This window comes from Paroedura picta, chromosome 1 (genome assembly GCF_049243985.1).
Source record: "Paroedura picta isolate Pp20150507F chromosome 1, Ppicta_v3.0, whole genome shotgun sequence".
NCBI classification, from domain to species: domain Eukaryota; kingdom Metazoa; phylum Chordata; class Lepidosauria; order Squamata; family Gekkonidae; genus Paroedura; species Paroedura picta.
In genome coordinates, this window is record NC_135369.1 from 90,729,320 (window position 1) to 90,746,987 (window position 17,668).

Below are 17,668 nucleotides of genomic sequence, written 5' to 3' on the forward strand. Positions count from 1 at the left end.
TTCGCTGGGACTCCCTCCTGTCCGGCGTCCGAGAGCTCAGGCCGACCACCTGAGTCGGGCTGGGAGGCGGCGGCCGATGGAGCCCCTCTCCCCCCCCCCCACACCCACCGGCTGCTGCTGCTGCCCGAGGCTGCCGCCCCCTGTCGCAATCCGGGAGGACAGCTCGGTCCTTCTCCCTCCTAAAACTTCAGCCCCCTTGAGGCTTCGCAGCCCCCTGCAGGCTGCTCGGCGCGTTCTCGGCGTCCGCAGGCTCCGATGAAACCCGCCGGGCTCGTCTCTCCGCGGCCTTTATGGCTTCAGGTTTCTTGGTCACCTTTCCCGCCCTGCTCCCTTGCAATCGGCGAGGGTCCCGGGGGAGTGAGCTCCATATGTATTTGCCTCCCCACTTCCCGGCGGGGTGCTGGTTGCCTGCAAGGGAGCGGAGAGGCTCGCTCCGTTTGACGCCTCTTGCCCTCCTCCTCCTCCTCCCCCGGCCCTATTAACGACCCACTTCTTTCCTTTTGCCCTCCACCTACCAGTTGCATGAGGCGAGGAGGGTGGGGGCAGCGCCTATCAAGTGGCAACCCTCTTTCGACGTGAGGTTCCACGGATGGGGTTGTGATTTGTAGGATCTCTCCACTTAGTCCCTGCCTCCTACTTGCTCTCCAGCCACTCCAAAGTCTCTTCCCCTCGTTTAAAGCAGCGATTCCTTTCAATCCGCGGCGGCCGTGTTTGTGCGCGCCTCTCTCGCTCTCGCTCTCTCTTGCTCTCCCCCTCTCTCGCCCCCTCTTTCTTTCTTCCTCCCTCCCGCGACACACACTCATCTCCCTGGAGAAAGAGGAGAAAACTCAACTCCCAAATACCGACCAGATGTCGAAGAAACGCAAAACCCCCGAGGGTGGAGGATCCGGCCTCCCTGAGGAGGAACCTAAAACCCGGTTGGGGGACAGCGATGTGCAAGGTAGGGGGAGGGGGGGAGGGGAAGGAGGGAAGCCTGCAATCGGGGGAGGTGAGCTAGATATGCAAGGGGATTCTGGCCCTGGAATGCAGGTGGGAGTCAATTGAATCACCCCAAGCATATAGCAACATCTGTGACAGCCATGGTCCAGATTCTATCTAGCTAGGCTATTCTTATGTTGAACTTTTGTGAGTGCAAGGGTTAAAGAGCCAGAGGGGCAGGAAAAGGGGGATTGGTTGGCAGAAAGAGGACAGGGAGGCTGGCTGATCAATTGTTCGCCATTCTTCAGTTCTCCCCCACCCCACAAATGTGTGCTCATTCCCTGCTGTCTCGGCCAGATTGTGTAGTGGAGATGAGATCGGTGTGTTTCCTGGTGTCCCCAGGGAAGGGGCCATATATAGCTTGTATTCCCCCACCCCCTTTAGTAAGATCCCATCTCAGCTAGGACATGAGCTGGAGCTTGCCCAGGCTTCAAATGCTGTCGTTACTTTCCTCTTAAGCAAAGTTAAGTTCTTCCTCTGCCACAGTCTTTAGCTTCCCTGTACCCTGGTGGGAAAACGGCTGTGTGCTTGTCCAGAAGAAGCCGGGTTGACCTGGGGAAAATATCTGTCTGCTCCCAGCCCAGGGGATTAGCCTTCAGTAGGTGGGATCTATTCTTTTGATCCAACGGCTTGTTTGTTTGCTTCTTCTGTCAAACTGGGCCTAGAATTAACTCCAAGCCAGGCTTCAGTATTGCAGGGCTTCTGCTTAGGATGCATAGAAGAGGAGGGATAATAATGGTCCAAGTTGTTTGATGATAGCTGCAATGGCCAAGGGATCCTGGACTCTCTGGCAAAGTCTGATCCAGCTGTTTGTCTATTTCTGTATGCAGTAGAACTGAGGTTTTGGCTTTAGAAGGTGCAAAATCTGAGTTGAGAGCTGGCAGAGAGGGCATGCTTGTCATCCAATATGGAGTCGATAGTTGTCCTCCTACAAGATGTGAGGATCAAGAGTGGGGAAAACAGTCATTTGGGCTCCTGAAATTCACCGAAAACCAGAAATGTCCTTGGGAAGAATGGTACGATGCTGGGGTTGTTTTGTCTAAAATGCATCCTGTCCAATTCTTGCAATGCTCTTCTACCATTCTCATAGTGACGCAGTCATGGCGTTGCACCATTTGTTTAGAAAAGGCTTGTTCAGTTGTTCAGCTTTTGTAAAATGTTGGTCTTTACATTCCTTGCACATTAGTATTAAAATAATCAACTTAATCCTCAAAATATTTTTCTGTGGAAAACAAATCCTCTCCCTCATAGGCGAATTCAGACATTGTGGGCACAATTCCATGTATTGTTCTTCCTCTTGTACAGTTGGTTGGAAATAGTGGCTTCATTTTTGCTTGACCCTACCCTAGACAGTCTTAGTGGTTTCAGTGGTTCTCACTAAAGACAGGTATAGACCTGAAAATTGGACTGTATAGTGTGCCATTTTCATTGGGTTACGAGCGGTAAACATGGAAGCGTATTGAGCATGATGTTGCAGTGCAGTACTGTGTATGAGTGCCATGTCTTAAAAAATAGTATTCCTCCTTAGACCTTTGGTTATGTAATGGTGAATAATACCACAGTTATTTAATAACACTTTGTCTATTTTAAAAAAACACCTCAAACATGCAGTATAGCACAAAATTAAAACATTCTGGTGCGATCTGCGCATGCCGACCTAGCGGATAATTAAGGGGTGGTCGCCTGGCTCTTGACTCTGCTCGCCTCATTCTCCCCTCCCCTCTGTGGCTGCCAAGGCTTTGTGTGCAATTCTGATTCTCCCCTTCAAAGCCTCAAAAGACTCCTGGTCCTGAGCAGCCTGGAGAGGACTGGGAGATCCAAGGACAGGATGCACCGGACTCAGCACTGCCTTCCTGTGGGCAGTGCTGAAATGAGCACATGCCTGGCATTTGCTGGAGGTGAGTGGTGAGTTGCAAGCCTGGGAGCAGATATAGTGTCGTTTCCATCTTAGCATATGTGAGACAGATCAAGCCGACCGTGCTCGTGTACCTGCATCCTGTCCAGATTCGTGTGTACTCTTTGATACTGTACAATTATGGAACTAAACTTGGAATGCTCTTTTGGCTCCATTTGATATGCATGTTTAAAAAAACCCTCTTCTCTGTTTTTCTAAATGAGAGTAAAAGGAATTCTGCTTGCTAATTGTTTGAAAATATACCTGTAACTACCATTTGCACCATGCCATAATATCAGACGATACTTTCTGTGCATCAAACAGTGGCTGTAATCTCCCCCCACCCACCCTAGATCTTGGCTTTGCTATACTATACTGTTATGGATTATTCTGAAATGAATTCGGTGTGTATATATAGAACATTAAAAAAAACTTGTGCAGACAGACTATTTCACGGGTTTCAATGCTGGACTGGGTATTAGCTCAATGAAAAGTCACATTGCATGCACTTGGACCAAGGCAGGGCGCTTTTACTGGTTACTTTGTTTCTTTTGGAATGATTGCTCTTATTTATTAATGGATGGATGTAAACCTACTAGGATTTCCAGAGGTTGCTAAAATCCAGCACAGTTGTAGAAGCTTTCTGTTTCCAGTTAATGAGAGCAGCAGAAGAAGAGGTGATGACAGAAGGTTGGAGGGACTGATCTTAGCCTTGCCACTTCAATTCTGGGCAGTATGTGGTAAATCAGAGTGTATTCTGCCAGTAAGCAAGGAGGCTTTCTTTAAGAACTGATGGGTGGTCCTTATTCTCTGAACAAGGTTTAAAAGCCACCCAATCTCACATTCAGCATTCATCTCCTTGCCTTGTATGATATATACACAAGCCTATGGTACAGAATGTTGATACTCTCTTCTCTCTCTGACTGCTCTTCTCTCTCAAGAAATCTTTCAAGAATGTTTTTACTACATCCCCCCCCCCCACTAGGTTCTGTCTCATCCAGATGTCCAGAATTGTCAATCTTGATTTCAGGCTGGAAGTTCTTTAATGTATAGTAGGGATGTGGCTTTTGCAGAGATATAGTTACAGTATTTGCTAGCGTATAAGACTACTTTCCCCCCCTGAAAAACATGCCTCCAAGTGGGGGGGGGGGTCATCCTATATGCCGGGTGCACTTCAGTTGGGATAGACATAGCTGCCCATAGTGGCCCATAGTATTGTATTTTGAGTGGAAATGTTGGTGGGTCGTCTTATACGCCGGCAAATATGGTATATATTTCTGACCCTGTTTCTTACACTTATTGGGGCGAATTCTCCTGGATTAAAAAATGTGGTTACTTTTTTTTTTTTTTCTGTATGGAGGCATCAAATGTCCTGTTGTGCTTTCAACCAATATTTGGTGTAAATAAAACCATATACCATAAAATGAAACCTCGATAGCCTGATGCCTTTAAAAAATTGAAGAGAAGACCATAAAGGTGATGGCCGTCCTTGTTTTTTTGCTGGCTTTTTGCCATAATAGGTAAAAATGGTTATAATTTTCAAAGTATTAATTTAAATGTGTGGATATGCATAAATTAATGATGTGTCAGCTCCCCTCAGCTTAGTTTTGAGATGGCTCTGTATTTCTGAACTTCCTTGGTGAGCTTTTAGGACTCCTCTAGGTAAGATGTTTCAAATTTCTTTTAGGGATGTTGTGAACTTTACAGTAAACAGGTTCAGCAGGTGAATGTACTGTGTTGTGATAGCTTGTGAGCCAGTCCTTGGGACCTTTTTGCCTTGCCAGTGTCCTCCTTGAGTAGTTTCCAAATGGCTCCATGGCCATGCAGTAACTGTGGTGGCTCGTTTCATTCTCCCTTGCAAGCTGCTCTGGCATCCATGAAATCTGTTCTCCTGTCATGAATGGCTTGGAAGGCTTGAGCTAAAGTGCTGTGAAACTAACCCCTATGATGACATGGACTTAGTTATATTTGTATTTAAAAAAAACCCATTTATTACCAGTGGCTAAGTGATATGTTTGCTCTCTGTTTATATATTGCACTTATAACCATGCTTGGCCATGTTCTATCATGCATGCATGAATCACTGATTGTACAGCATGAATATGCAAAAGTAACCCAGCAAACAGGCTTGATTTGTTCATGAACAGCCAAACAGCAGAACTGGCTTTTGTTTTTATTTATTTAAATTTATAGGCTGTCCCTCTTGACCCTGTCATCATGGGGTGGTGTACAACATTGTGAGAAATATACATCATAATAAAACTTAAGTAGTTTTAAATTACTAAAAGCTAATGTTAGGTGCCGACAGAGTTTTTGCGTGTTGCTTCTCCATAGTGGGGAGATAAAGGAGGAGATCCCACCTGGTTGGTCAGGGAGGCCCATGAGATGTTCTGATCTTCCAGGCATACTGGCTTCAGCCATATGCCTGGCAGAACTGTACTAGCTCCATCAAGACCTTGATGTTCTCTGGGAGCTCATTTCACCAGGCAGGTTGATGCCAGTCACATTTCTTTGGGGCCAGGGATAACCAGTTGGTTGGCCATAACCAACCACTGCGTTCTCTGGGGGACATATTCAGACAGGCGGTTCCTTAGATATGCAGGTCCCATATGTTGGATGGCCGTAAATGTTAGCACTAGAATCTTTTACCGAATTTGGAAGTCCACTGAGAGCCAAAGTAACTTCTGCAGAATTTGTGTTATATATGTCCACCATGACATTAGAATCATAGAATCATAGAGTTGGAAGGAGCCATACAGGCCATCTAGTCCAACCTGCTGCTCAACGCAGGATCAGCCCTAAGCATCCTAAAGCATCAAAGAAAAGTGTGTATCCAACCTTTGCTTGAAGACTGCCTGTGAGGGGGAGGTCACCACCTCCTCAGGCAGCCTATTCCACTGCTGATCTACTCTGACTGTGAATTTTTTTTCCTGATATCTAGCCTATATCGTTGTACTTGTAGTTTAAACCCATTGCTGCATGTCCTTTCCTCTACAGCCAATGGGAACAGCATCCTGCCCTCTTCCAAATGACAACCTTTAAAATACTTAAAAAGGGCTATCATTTACCCTCTCAACCTCCTTTTCTCCAGGCTGAACATTCCCAAGTCCCTCAACCTATCTTCATAAGGCTTGGTCCCTTGGCCCCAGATCATCCTCGTTGCTCTCCTCTGTACCCTTTCAATTTTATCTATGTCCTTCTTGAAGTGAGGCCTCCAGAACTGCACATAGTACTCCAGGTGTGGTCTGACCAGTCCCATATACAATGGGACTGTGACATCTTGTGATTTTGATGTGATGCCCCTGTTGATACAGCCCTAGTGAGGACTCATGCAGCAGCATGTGGGAACAGTTGTAATTTCCATATTAGGCCCAAGGATAGGTCCATGTGGAGTTGCTTGATGGGAGTAAAGATGGTACATTGGATTGAAGTAAACACAGGGTGGTAAATCCCCTTCCCCATGCTGTTACCTGTCTTTTTCTTTACTGAGGCTAATAATGGGGGGGAGATGATCTTTATATCTGGGAGGAGTTTATTTCCCTGAACCAATGTATTGGTCCCTGTACAAAGCCAGCACTCTCTACCTCCTCTTAAAGAAAATGAGAATTTTTGGAACTTTTCCTCCCATCTTGTAGAACTGTTGAAGTAGAACTGTGTGCATCAAGCACACATATTGGTTACTGAGAATTGTACTGTGGTTTCATTTGCTTGGCACCTATCCCTTAACATGAGCCTGATGGACATGCATGTGAAAATCTACCATCCTCTTCTCCAGGGTTCTGAATATAGACAAAGCATTAGAAGCATGTAAAGTTTCACAAGAAGAGGCATTTTTTTTGCCAAAATAGAATTGGCTGTCTATGGACCCCCCCCCCCCCGACTGACAGTCTTCAAGCAGTGGCTGGGCAGAGACTTAACCTGGATGTTTTAGGCTGATCCTGCATTGAGCAGCGGGTTGGATTAGATAGCCTGCATGGGTCCTTCCAACTCTGTTCTGTTCTGGATTTCCCCCTACTGCTATTTAATGACTTAGTCACATGGTCCATAATATTTGATGAGAGTATCAATGAGAATAATGGATCAACGTTAAAGAACTTCTGTATATGCAACTTAAATTATGCTTGAGGTATTTGTTGAATGTTGGTCTACTAGCTGCAAAAGTGCTGAGTCCTATTTAATATTCTGAATTGGAGATGAACTTCTGAGGAGATGGTGCTTGGTGCTCAATTCGTAATATGGCTAAACATTACAAGCTGGAGAAATCTGTATACCGATCCAGGTAATGATAAATTTTACTTTTTAAATCCATGGATCTTGTTATATTTTGTATGTTCCAAACATAATCCTAGAAGATTAATTTGGCTGCAGTTGAGAGCTCTATATGTGAACATGATGTAATTTTTAAAACTGAACATTCAGAGGTACAGGTGACACTTTAGTTGGCCGTACTGGATCTGAATCAGCCATTCGTGAGAACAGGATGGTGGAATATATGCAATCATTTGTGGGCTTTGTAGAGAAGGACTTTCCTGCACCTCCCTCCTTCTGCATCCCACTGAACCACCTGAAATGTTGTTTCTGGGCACCATCAGGAAAAGGACAGAGAGCAAAGTAGAATTGGCAGAAATGGTTTCCTTCTCTCCTGCAAATGGCAGTGCATGGTTTGTACATGCTACAGTTAAATGAAAGGTAAGGTTACTGTTAGTATGAATTAGTGTAATGCATTGCAGTCAGAAAATATTCACCTCTGGCATCCGTAGAAACCCTATGCTTATGCACATACCTTGACAACTTCAGTGCAGGCAATATGTATTTAATTAGTTTGTTCTTTAAACTGGCAATGCATTAGCCTTGGATGTACTTAACATACGTATCTGGGAATGTCTGAGGTCCCATTCCTGGTTAGGGAGAGTTGTGGCCATGTGTCCCTTGTTTGCCTGGTGTGGTTGGGGAGTCCCTCAAGCTGTTGTGGGGTAACTTTGGGGAACTTTTGTCATGTCTGCTTTTCTGTTGTTTGAAATCTGCCTTTGGAGAAATTGGGATGGTCCAGCCAGCTCAATATGAATTTCCATTCCTATGCAGATTAGAAGAGGTTTCTGGGTGTGCTCTGGACCTGTGGTGGGAGGGGGCTGTGGGAGTTGTGGTCATGCTTCCTTTGCTTGTCTTGGTGTGGCTAGGGTGCCTGCCCAATTGTCATGGGTTACTTCAGAGAGCCTGTATTGGAACTCATGTGATGTCTGCTGTTCTGTCTTTTAGAACCTGCCCTTGGAGACTTGGGGGAGGGGGGTCTGTGAGCATCGGGGGGAATGCTTGCCTTGCTTCTAGTGTCTGGCTTGGAGAGAACCTGCCCAGGTAAGGATTCCCTGTGAGTTGGGTGTCACTGATATGTTCCTGAGCCATTCCATAGACTTCTGTAACTGCAGCTGTCTTTTCCAGAGAGTGACCTGGAAAGACCTTTTTTTTGGGGGGGGGGCTGTAACTGGGTCCCTAGAAATATAATATTCCCTGAACTTGGAGGGATTGTAGAGGAGTGGGTAGCAGGGTGAGGTTCCCTGCACAGTTTGGTATGTGTAATTTGCAAGCAGTCCATTCAGTATACTTTAGAACTGGTCCCCAACCTGCGGGCCGCGGCCCGTCGCCGGGCCGCGGCTCTTCTTCCCTCCCCCCCAAAGCGAGAAGCTCACCAGGCCGCGAGCAAATCGGCCGCCAAAGTGGCCAATTAGCTCGCGGCCCGGCAAGCTTCTCGCTTCGGTAGGGGAGGGAAGAGAAGCTTGCCGAGCCGCAAGCTAATCGGCCGCTTTAGCTTTAGCGGCCGATTTGCTCGCGGCCCGATTTGCTCACTGATAAATGTGAGCCACTCCCATCATTCAGGGTTTGCCTACACTGAGATAGTCTCTTGGGATATTGAAACCATATCGATGAACATAGCTTAGTTATCTCATATTGAACTTTGCTGTCTATAAAGTACTGGGATCAGGAAGGAAGAGACAGGCATCTACTGTAGGTGAATTTTGACATAGTGGCTCATTATATCATCAAATAAGCTGTACAAGCTAATTTCAGAGTTCTTTCCTTTTCAGTGATAGCTCTGTCTTTATTTCAGTTTGATGCAGATACCTTGCCTGGATATAGAGATCATGGCAAAATAGGTCAAAGAACAGCAATATGCCCATTTTTGCATGCAAGAATTATAATATATATATTTCTTTATAATCTTTAACCGCTCCTGCGGTTAAATAAAAGGGTAAGTCCACCTGGGGAGGAATTAGGGCGGGCCCTGTCCAGGATAAAAATTCAGAGGGCCCAATCCGCGAAGCGGCTCCTGATTGGGCCCTCCGAGTGTCCATCCAGGGCCAAGCAGCCAGTGGGGAGGCGCGCGAAGCGCCTTCCTATTGGCCCCTCACCAGGACAGACCAAAATTCCATCCAGCCAGGGGCAATCTAGAGAAATGGCTGCCAGTCTGCTCCTGACCACCGCAGGGAGAGGAGGTCAGCAGGCCTGCCAAGGGGGATGAGAAGAGAGGCTGCACCAGACCTTTTCACACCAAGGCTGTCCTAACTGTCATGTCCAACTGCAAATTGCCTCAGAAACCAGACAGAGCTGGCAGGAGACTGGTGAGTGCACTCCCTCCCCCTCCCTTCAGGCCTGCTGCAAAGCAGCCTCTGACAACCCCTGACTGAGGGGAGGGAGGCCTTTCCAAGAGCAACGCAGGGGAGCCTGAGGGCCTTCCTTTTGAAGGGGGGGGGACTTTCCCCTTCTGCAAAACAGTTGCCTGACAGGGAGGCCACAGAAAAGCCCCTTCTCACTTAAAATACTGCTCTGCCCGGAGGTTAGACACAGCCAAGCCATGTGTCTTTCTTCTTTGCAAGTCTCTGCAGATTTGAGGCCACTACACAGCATTATTCTGCAGAGGAAACTGGCTCTTTTGTCTCCTGTTTCATCTGCACAACAACCCTGTGCAGTAGGCCTCAAGTCTTTCAATTCAACAGCAACCCGTGTGGGAAGCCTTAAATGTTTCTTCTCTACCACAACCCTGTCCAAAGTAGCCCTTTCTGCCTGGGGAGCTGATCTTTATACTCTGCAGGTGAGCTGTAATTCCAGGAGCTCTCCAGGCCACACCTGTAGGTTGGCTACCCCTGGGTTGGAAATATTCCTGGAGGTTTGGAGGTGGGACTTCAAAATCATACAATGCCTCAGTCCAGCCTTCAAATGAGCCATTTTTGCATGCAGTTGGTAGGGAGTGGTGCAGAAGTGTCCCTCCTGGCCTATGAGTTATGGCCAGCCCTTACCAGCAACTGTTTGTATGGGGCGCAGACAGGCAGACCAGCATCAGTCCTGTGAGTCTGGAAAGTGCAGGAAGATCTAAATAAATATTTAAAGCCTGAAAATGTAAATAGAGAAGAAGTAAATGTCTGGAGACACATAGTAACTGAATGACTTATTGGCCTGGCAAATAACCTTGGCCTGGCAAATTAAAAAAAAAATGGTATAAAAAACCTTACTAAGGTCAAGACTGCTGTGCACAGAGATTCTTCCTCTTAGGGTTGCCAGCTTCCCTGTGAGGCTTGCTACCCCACCTCCCTCATGTGGAGTCTGCTATGGGGAGAGAAAGGGAAGACAATTGGAAAATGCTTTGAGACACCTGAGGCCTGCTGGGTCACTGCGGCCCATTCCCGGTTCTCTTAGATCTCTCGCAACCCCACATACCTCACAGGTTGACTATTGTGGAGAGACAAATGGAAAAGGCGTTTGTAAACCGCTTTGGGTAGTAAGCAATAGGTACAAAAATCCGTTCTTCTAAGGAGCAACCATGAAAAAAGCATGTGGGCACATAACATTTTACCAACAGTGAAAACATGGGAGACAGAAGGAACAGGGTGGACACCTGTGTACTGTGACTACCCCATGTGTATTAGGGTAGAGGGGCATTTCGGTGAATGTGGCCTAATTCACACAAGAAGGGAAATGACGCAGAACTGGGAGGAATTGGTTGCCATGTAATCTTCCCCTAAGAAGAGTTTCCAGTCTGATTTTCCCTTCACATATCTGAGGACATGGCTCTGGAAAGCTCATCTATAACCACTATTCCAAAATTCCCAAAGGTCAGTCCTCTCCCACACTCAATGAATATTCCACACCACAGGTTCTTGACACCCATATCTCCACACCCATGCCCTCATTTGCCACCATGCCACCACAACCTCCCACACAGCACACACATTCAACCCCATGCCCTTACAGACTGGACAACTCCTCCCTTTCCTCTTCCCACTGCCAAGCTCTAGCGCCCATTGTATTCTTGGAGACAATGGGCTTTGCCCCTAGTTATAATATAATTGTAATATAATATATTCTCTCTATATATAATTATATTATATAATATATATAATATAATATATTCTTTATAATTATAATATAATATATATAATTCTCAATGTGGCCCAACTGTGGATACTTAAGTTTGGAGACTGGGGCCATTGATAGACTTGTATTATGACAAAAGCTCAGAAAATCTGAATTCTTTAAAAAAAGAATTGGAGGGTAAAAATACCTTGTAGCTTTAAAGAAGGAATAGTCTCATTAGCTATCGTTAGGCAACCAACAGTACTACCAGCCTTCAAGAATTGGTTTCTGTCAGTAAATGGCAGGGTAAGGGCCAGGGCCCTTTCCAGGGTTGCTTTTATATATGAGGGAGGAATCATTGGAACTAGGCCTTGGCAGTGTTTGCTTATTTGGAAGTTTACAAATTTACCTGGGGCCAGTCATACACTCTCAGCCTAACCTACCTCTCACAGGGATGTTGTAAAGATAAAATGGAGGAGAGAAAAATAATGTAAGCTCTTTTGCCTTCCCCACTGGGAATAAAGGTAAGATAAATTAAATATAGCAGAAAATGGGGTGGAAGATAAAATGTAGGTGGGTTGGTGGGGAAGGAGAGAAGAAAACAATGAGAGGTGCCTGGGGAGGAGGAGAAGTAGTGGTGTGGGGCAGGGGGTCCAGGGAAAAGTAAAGGTCTTGCAACTAGAGTTGGTGTCTGGTATTGTGTACTTGGGACTAACCTGGCAGCTGGCACTATGTCCCTGGATCATAATTTTCTTGTATCATGCATCTCCCATTTCTCAAGCTGAGGTATAGTTTCATGTGCCGTTATAGGCACCTAAGTTTTGTTATGGTATGTTATGGTATGTGTTAATTTAAAGCAATAATTTTGTAATAGTAGAAATCTGGAGTAGCATATTAAAAGTTTATCTGGCCAGACTTGTAAATCTACTTTGGGATTAGATAAGATTCTTACCAACAAATGTTCAAAGAAATACTGTAAGCAGAAATATAGAAACGTTAATACTTATTAGTCCCACACATTAGAACAGCTTTTCTCAACTTTTTTCATTGAGAAACCCCTGAAACAGTCTTCATACTTTGAGAAACCCCTCAAAGTGGTGTGATAGTGCAGAATATGGTTGGGAAGCAAGGCTGTGTACATGACCACCCAGGGTCCCTCCCCTTCCCACCCCCTCCAGGCCTATCATTGGCCATTTTGGAAGGGTGGAGTGGGTCAACATTACCCTATATGGTCATATCATCCAATAAATGTTTAACAAATTTAAAATATATATATTAACATCTAATTAACTCTCATCCATTTAGGAAACCCTTCCAGGGTCATCAAAAAAAAACCCGGGTCACAAAACCCTGGTTGAGAAAACCTGCATTAGAAGAAGAGCCAATTTTTTAATACCCCCAGTTTTTGCTAAAAACCCCAAAGCAGGTTATAATCACCATTCCTTCCTCTCACCACAACAGGCAACTTGTGAGGTAGGTGGGTATGAGAGAGCTGTAAGAGAACTGTATCTCACCCAGTTGGCTGTATATGGAGGAGAGGGGAATCAATCCCAATTCTCTAGATTAGAGTCTGCCGCTGTTAACCACTTCACCATGCTGGCTTTTAAATATCTTACGTTCTGTAATTGTAATAAATCTTGTATATTTAATGCACCCGCATAACAGTCTGGAGGTGTATGTTTGGGGTATACAAACAAGGCATGATGGTATAATAAATAAAGTATTGGATTTGAAAGATCTGCATTCAGATCTTTGCTCATCTATAAACCCAGAACTGCTGAGTCCCCAGGTGAATTTTCCATCTGGGTTCTCTCATGTGACCCTAGTTCAAATCAAATGTTGTAATAAAACAAATCACTTTACTTGCAGTTTATATACATTTATAATAAAAGGATCTGTGTGTCCGTCTGTCCATTTGTGGCAGGCATAATTCATTAGAAAATAAAGAGTTGCAGAATTGGCCACCCACTTCAATATGATCATGAGAGTTCAGTACCAGAAATGAAGGGACAGAAGCCGGTGAGAACCTGCTGAGTCAGGCTATCTTCATGATAGGAACGGAATGACGGACTGCACCAGTTGGAGCACAGAGACTAAGAAAAATGAATTGTGCAGTGGGAAGACAATTTTATTCCAATATGTTAATAACCATACACATTTCTTATTGAATTTTCATATGGCAAAAAAAGGAAAGGAAAGTGGGGGAAAAGATGGAAAATATATTTCAACTACTTCTTTTAATTATTTGTTAAATAAAACAATACTAAAATATCAAGAGTCATCAAAATACTGCTAGGAACTTGGAAAAATGTCATAATACTCATTGCAGGCATGTAAAAACAAAGCTATTAATTTTGAAAGTTATTTAGTAGAGTGATCAAGCCCTTTTTAACCAAAAAATCAGTACTGACCTGTGAAATAGAAAAGTAACAAAGCTTCCACTAAACCAGCTTTGAAAAGCATGTCCAGTTCTCATTCTTTATTTATTTGAGTCAGAGCCAGCCAGAAAATGTTTTCATTTAACTTACATGGTACCAAGGCTGTCAGCTTAAGAATTTACTCTGCTTCCCTTATAAAAAAAACTTATTGTTCAGGCTATCAAAATAGTCCAGAAGAAGAAATAAGTTCAAATGTGATTACATTCTTTAAAATGTTGCACCAATGGTGCACCTTTTTGAATGTAAGATATTTTTATGTTCCCCAATGTGTATTTCAAGTTTCCTATTTGTTTTACCCTCATGGAAGCAGTGGAGAAGGTCTCAGCTGGCAACTGCATTTGCATCTTGGGGCAGAGGTGAATGGAAGAAGTGTCTATGTTGGCTCTGTGCTGAGCTCAGTCATTGGGATTCGTTTCCAGGGCAGATGGACCAGCAGACTGCATCCTCCTTGGCCAGCCTTGGGACTCCAGCTTGACCCTTCCCTATTTATATGTGCTGCCACATGCTGTTGTCCTTCTGTCTCATTGGGCTTTTTGTCACTTTGGACCTCTTTGCATAGCTTCCATAGGCCTCGTCACTCTCCAGGTTTAAAGGCTGCATTCTGGAGTAGGGCTGCCCCAGTTGATTGGTGGTTGGGAAGCAGTCCATATTGAGTGGTGAGTGGTGATATCTCAGTGGTGGATGAACCTGGGCAATTTGGCCCCTGATTCAGCATATAGCAGTGCCTCCAGGGAGACCTTTAAAGAACTAGCAAGCCAGCTGCACTACCCAGGAAGCTCCCCTTTTAGTGGCATTGTCAGTGGTCACAGCATGAATCATAGAGTTGGAAGGGACCTCCAGCATCACCTAGTCCACCCTCTGCACAATGTAGGAACTCACAACTACCTGCCAACCCATGGTGACCTCAATTTCATGCCCAAGTGATCCCTCCAACAAAAATCTCCAAAATCCTACCTGGTCTGAACAAAATTCACCTACCACCCCACAGTGGCAATTAGCAATTCCCTGGATATGCAAGGAAGGGCCACAAGAGACAAACACTGGCCACATCCCTTCCTGCCCACCCACTCACAATCTGCCTAAGTTCATAAAATCAGCATTTCTGTCAGATGACTATCCAGCCTCTGCTTAAAAACTTTCAAAGAAAGAGCACTCACCACCTCCTGAGGAAGCCTGTTCCACTGAGTAACTGCTCTGTCAGATGGAAGCAATTTCCTTTGTCACCCCCCACCTCTTAATTTACCAGCATTGCTCTCCAAGTGGCTGCAGTCCTTCCAGTCCTTTGAAAGTGCAAGGCCCCTGCATCAATAGAGCCTAGATGGTACTTTTTGTGTCCAGTAACATGCTTGACAGCTCTCTCCTGCTCGTAGCAATGGAGCTGGACCCATTGCTAGACTGTTCTCGGTGGGCTTGGGGCATTTGGGGACCCCATACTCCATTAATGTTTTCTTTAAGTGGGGTTCTTCAGAGCAGCTGGGCAGCCATGTCTTCCCTTACTGGGGAATAGTAATTATCATCTCCAAGTAGGCAAATAATAATATGTACTTAAATCATTTAGTGTTATGGTCACTCCGTTGCAACAGTAATTAAACTCCAGCCCCCTTCCCAAGTAAATGGGGTTCCACTGCAGCAGTGCTCCTCTGCAGCAGTTGTGCTCACATTTTCCATCTCAGTTCACTTTACAAATAATATGATAGTAAGAATTAATATCCAGGTCATCAAAAATTGGATGTAAGGGGGATCAGGGTTGCTTGACAACAAAATGCTCAGGCAATTAAGGCGTTGTTTTGCCCAATCTAACCTAGCACAAAGTTGTTCTCAGGTTCTTGCTTTCAGTCTCTGAGTCATACCTTCAAAAAAGTTCCCACATCAGGGGTGTGTGCAGCCAGTACCCAGCCTGGACCTGCCAAGAAGGCTCAGCCTTCACAAGGGAGAGATGGGCCTGCTGCACCTTCAGGGAAAGGTTCTACCTCCAGGGGACATAGGAGCTTCCTGCTGCACCTTCAAGTACTTGGGGCATGTCCCTCCAGAATAAGGGTTCATGGGCAATTCCCCTGAAAGAGGAGCACACTGGTTTTCAATAATGTGAAGGAAGATATGAAGTCCCTACTCCAGTTACAAGATAGGATTGTGGTTCTCATTGGCAAGTATGAGTCTAGCTTGGGGAGATGGGACTCCAAGCACAAGGTGATTTGTTCCCTTTCTCAGATTTTGAGATGCAGACTCAATTCCCTGGGCTTGAAGGACATTCTTTGGCTGCCTAGAGGCCAATTGATCAAACATTTAGGGCCATTCCGCACTCGTCCAAAATAGCACAATGGTTACAAATTGAAATCGCTACAATTTTGCCATTATGCACAACGTCGTTGACAATCTGCAACAGTCCTGAAACCGATCCGCAAATAGCGCTTCGTTGTAGCGCTTTCAGGGAAATCCCAAAAAGTGGATTCACCCTCCGGAAAGCGCTACACTCCTGCAACCAATCTGCAACACTAGCGGGAAAGTTCTGTGCGTTACCATTGTTGCGGTTTCTGCAAAGTCTCTCCCCCTGGCTCTCTCCTCTGATCTTCCGGCGAAGCGATCGCCATTTTTTCTCTCTGAGTGAGCGGAAATTAATGCACTGGCAAGCCTTCATTTACCCAGTGAGGCTTCCCTGGCTGCAGTCCCTCTGTTTTAAGTCACCAAGCACAAGTAACACAGAGGCCCGTTTGCTGGTTTATTTTCCCTTTATTTTTCACACTATTTTCGGCCGAAAATCGCGCTGAGATAGGAGAGTTGAGGGCACTGTCAGCACTGTTACAGTACTTCAGGGCCTGCAAAATGGAGCTTTTCTGCCAGGTCTATGGTTGAGGCTAATGCTAAGAACAACATGGCCCCTCCTCTGCCTTGGCTTGCTATTACATCTACACCTCCACATCTAGAGAGGTCTGCTTGTGGGACTGTGGAAATTTGGTCACCAATCACGTGGCTTTTAGGGCATCTCACAGCCTCAGGGCTAAATGGGGTTATATAGAGGAGTTTTTATGGGTTTTTATGTTTGTAAGCTGCTGCGAGTCATCGGAAAGCAACAGGATATAAGTTTAGTTAATAATACCTTAACATGATTAGATTGTCATTTTCTTCAATTTTTCTGAGTTCAGTAATTGGCCCCCAATAACCCCCAAGAAAATGTTAGATTTAATTACTCAACTAAAAAGAGGGCAGGCAGCAGGTCCAGACACAGCGATTCCAAATTACTGAGTTAACTGTTGGGCCACTTCTCTCACTTCACTCTTCACCTTAGTGAACAACTTAGGCAATCTTCCAGCTTGGTATAGTGGTTAGGAGCACGGACTTCTAATCTGGAAAACTGGGTTTCATTTCCTGCTTCTCCTCCACATACAGCCAGCTGGGTGACCTTGGGCTCACCACAGCACTGATAAAACTGTTCTAACTGAGCAGTGATATCAGGACTCTCTCAGCCTCACCTACTTCACAGGGTGTTTTTTGTGGGGAGAGTAAAGGGAAGGCGACTGTAAGCCGCTTTTAGACTCATTCGGGCAGAGAAAAGGGGCATATAAAAACGAACCAGGTTGGTCTGACAGGACCTGTTGGAGACAAATCCATGCTGACTTCCTTGGATCACCATATTGTCCTCCAGATGTTTGCAGATCGCTCCCTTTAATATCTGCTCCATTATCTTCCCCACAACAGACTCACTGGTCTATAGTTTCCCGGGTCATCTTTCCTCCCTTTTTTGAAGATCGGAATAACGTTTGCTCTCTTCCAATCCTCCGGGACATCTCTAGTCCTTAAAGAGGTCCCGAAGATGATGGACAAGGGCTGTGCAAGTTCTCTGGAAAGTTCTTTGAGCACTCTCCATGTTTCAAAAACCCTTTTTAGTATGGTTTAAATGGAAGGGAATCTAAAAAATTTGTGTGAATGGACTTTTGACAGATAAAAGGGTAATATAAAATAAACGCTGAAAGACATGGGGAAGGGAGAAATCTTTTTAATAGGCAAGCCCTCCCCAATA

General features: G+C 45.2%; 1 protein-coding gene across 1 annotated transcript in view; it reads left to right on the plus strand.

Moving 5' to 3' along the window:
- Positions 1-488: 488 nt before the first annotated feature.
- Positions 489-17,668, plus strand: part of PDE10A (phosphodiesterase 10A) — a 318,318-nt gene continuing 301,138 nt past the window's right edge. The window contains exon 1 of the mRNA XM_077347885.1: positions 489-940. Within this exon, the coding sequence (XP_077204000.1) occupies positions 850-940 (91 nt within the window). The 5' untranslated portion in view covers positions 489-849. The remainder of the gene's footprint in view (positions 941-17,668) is intronic.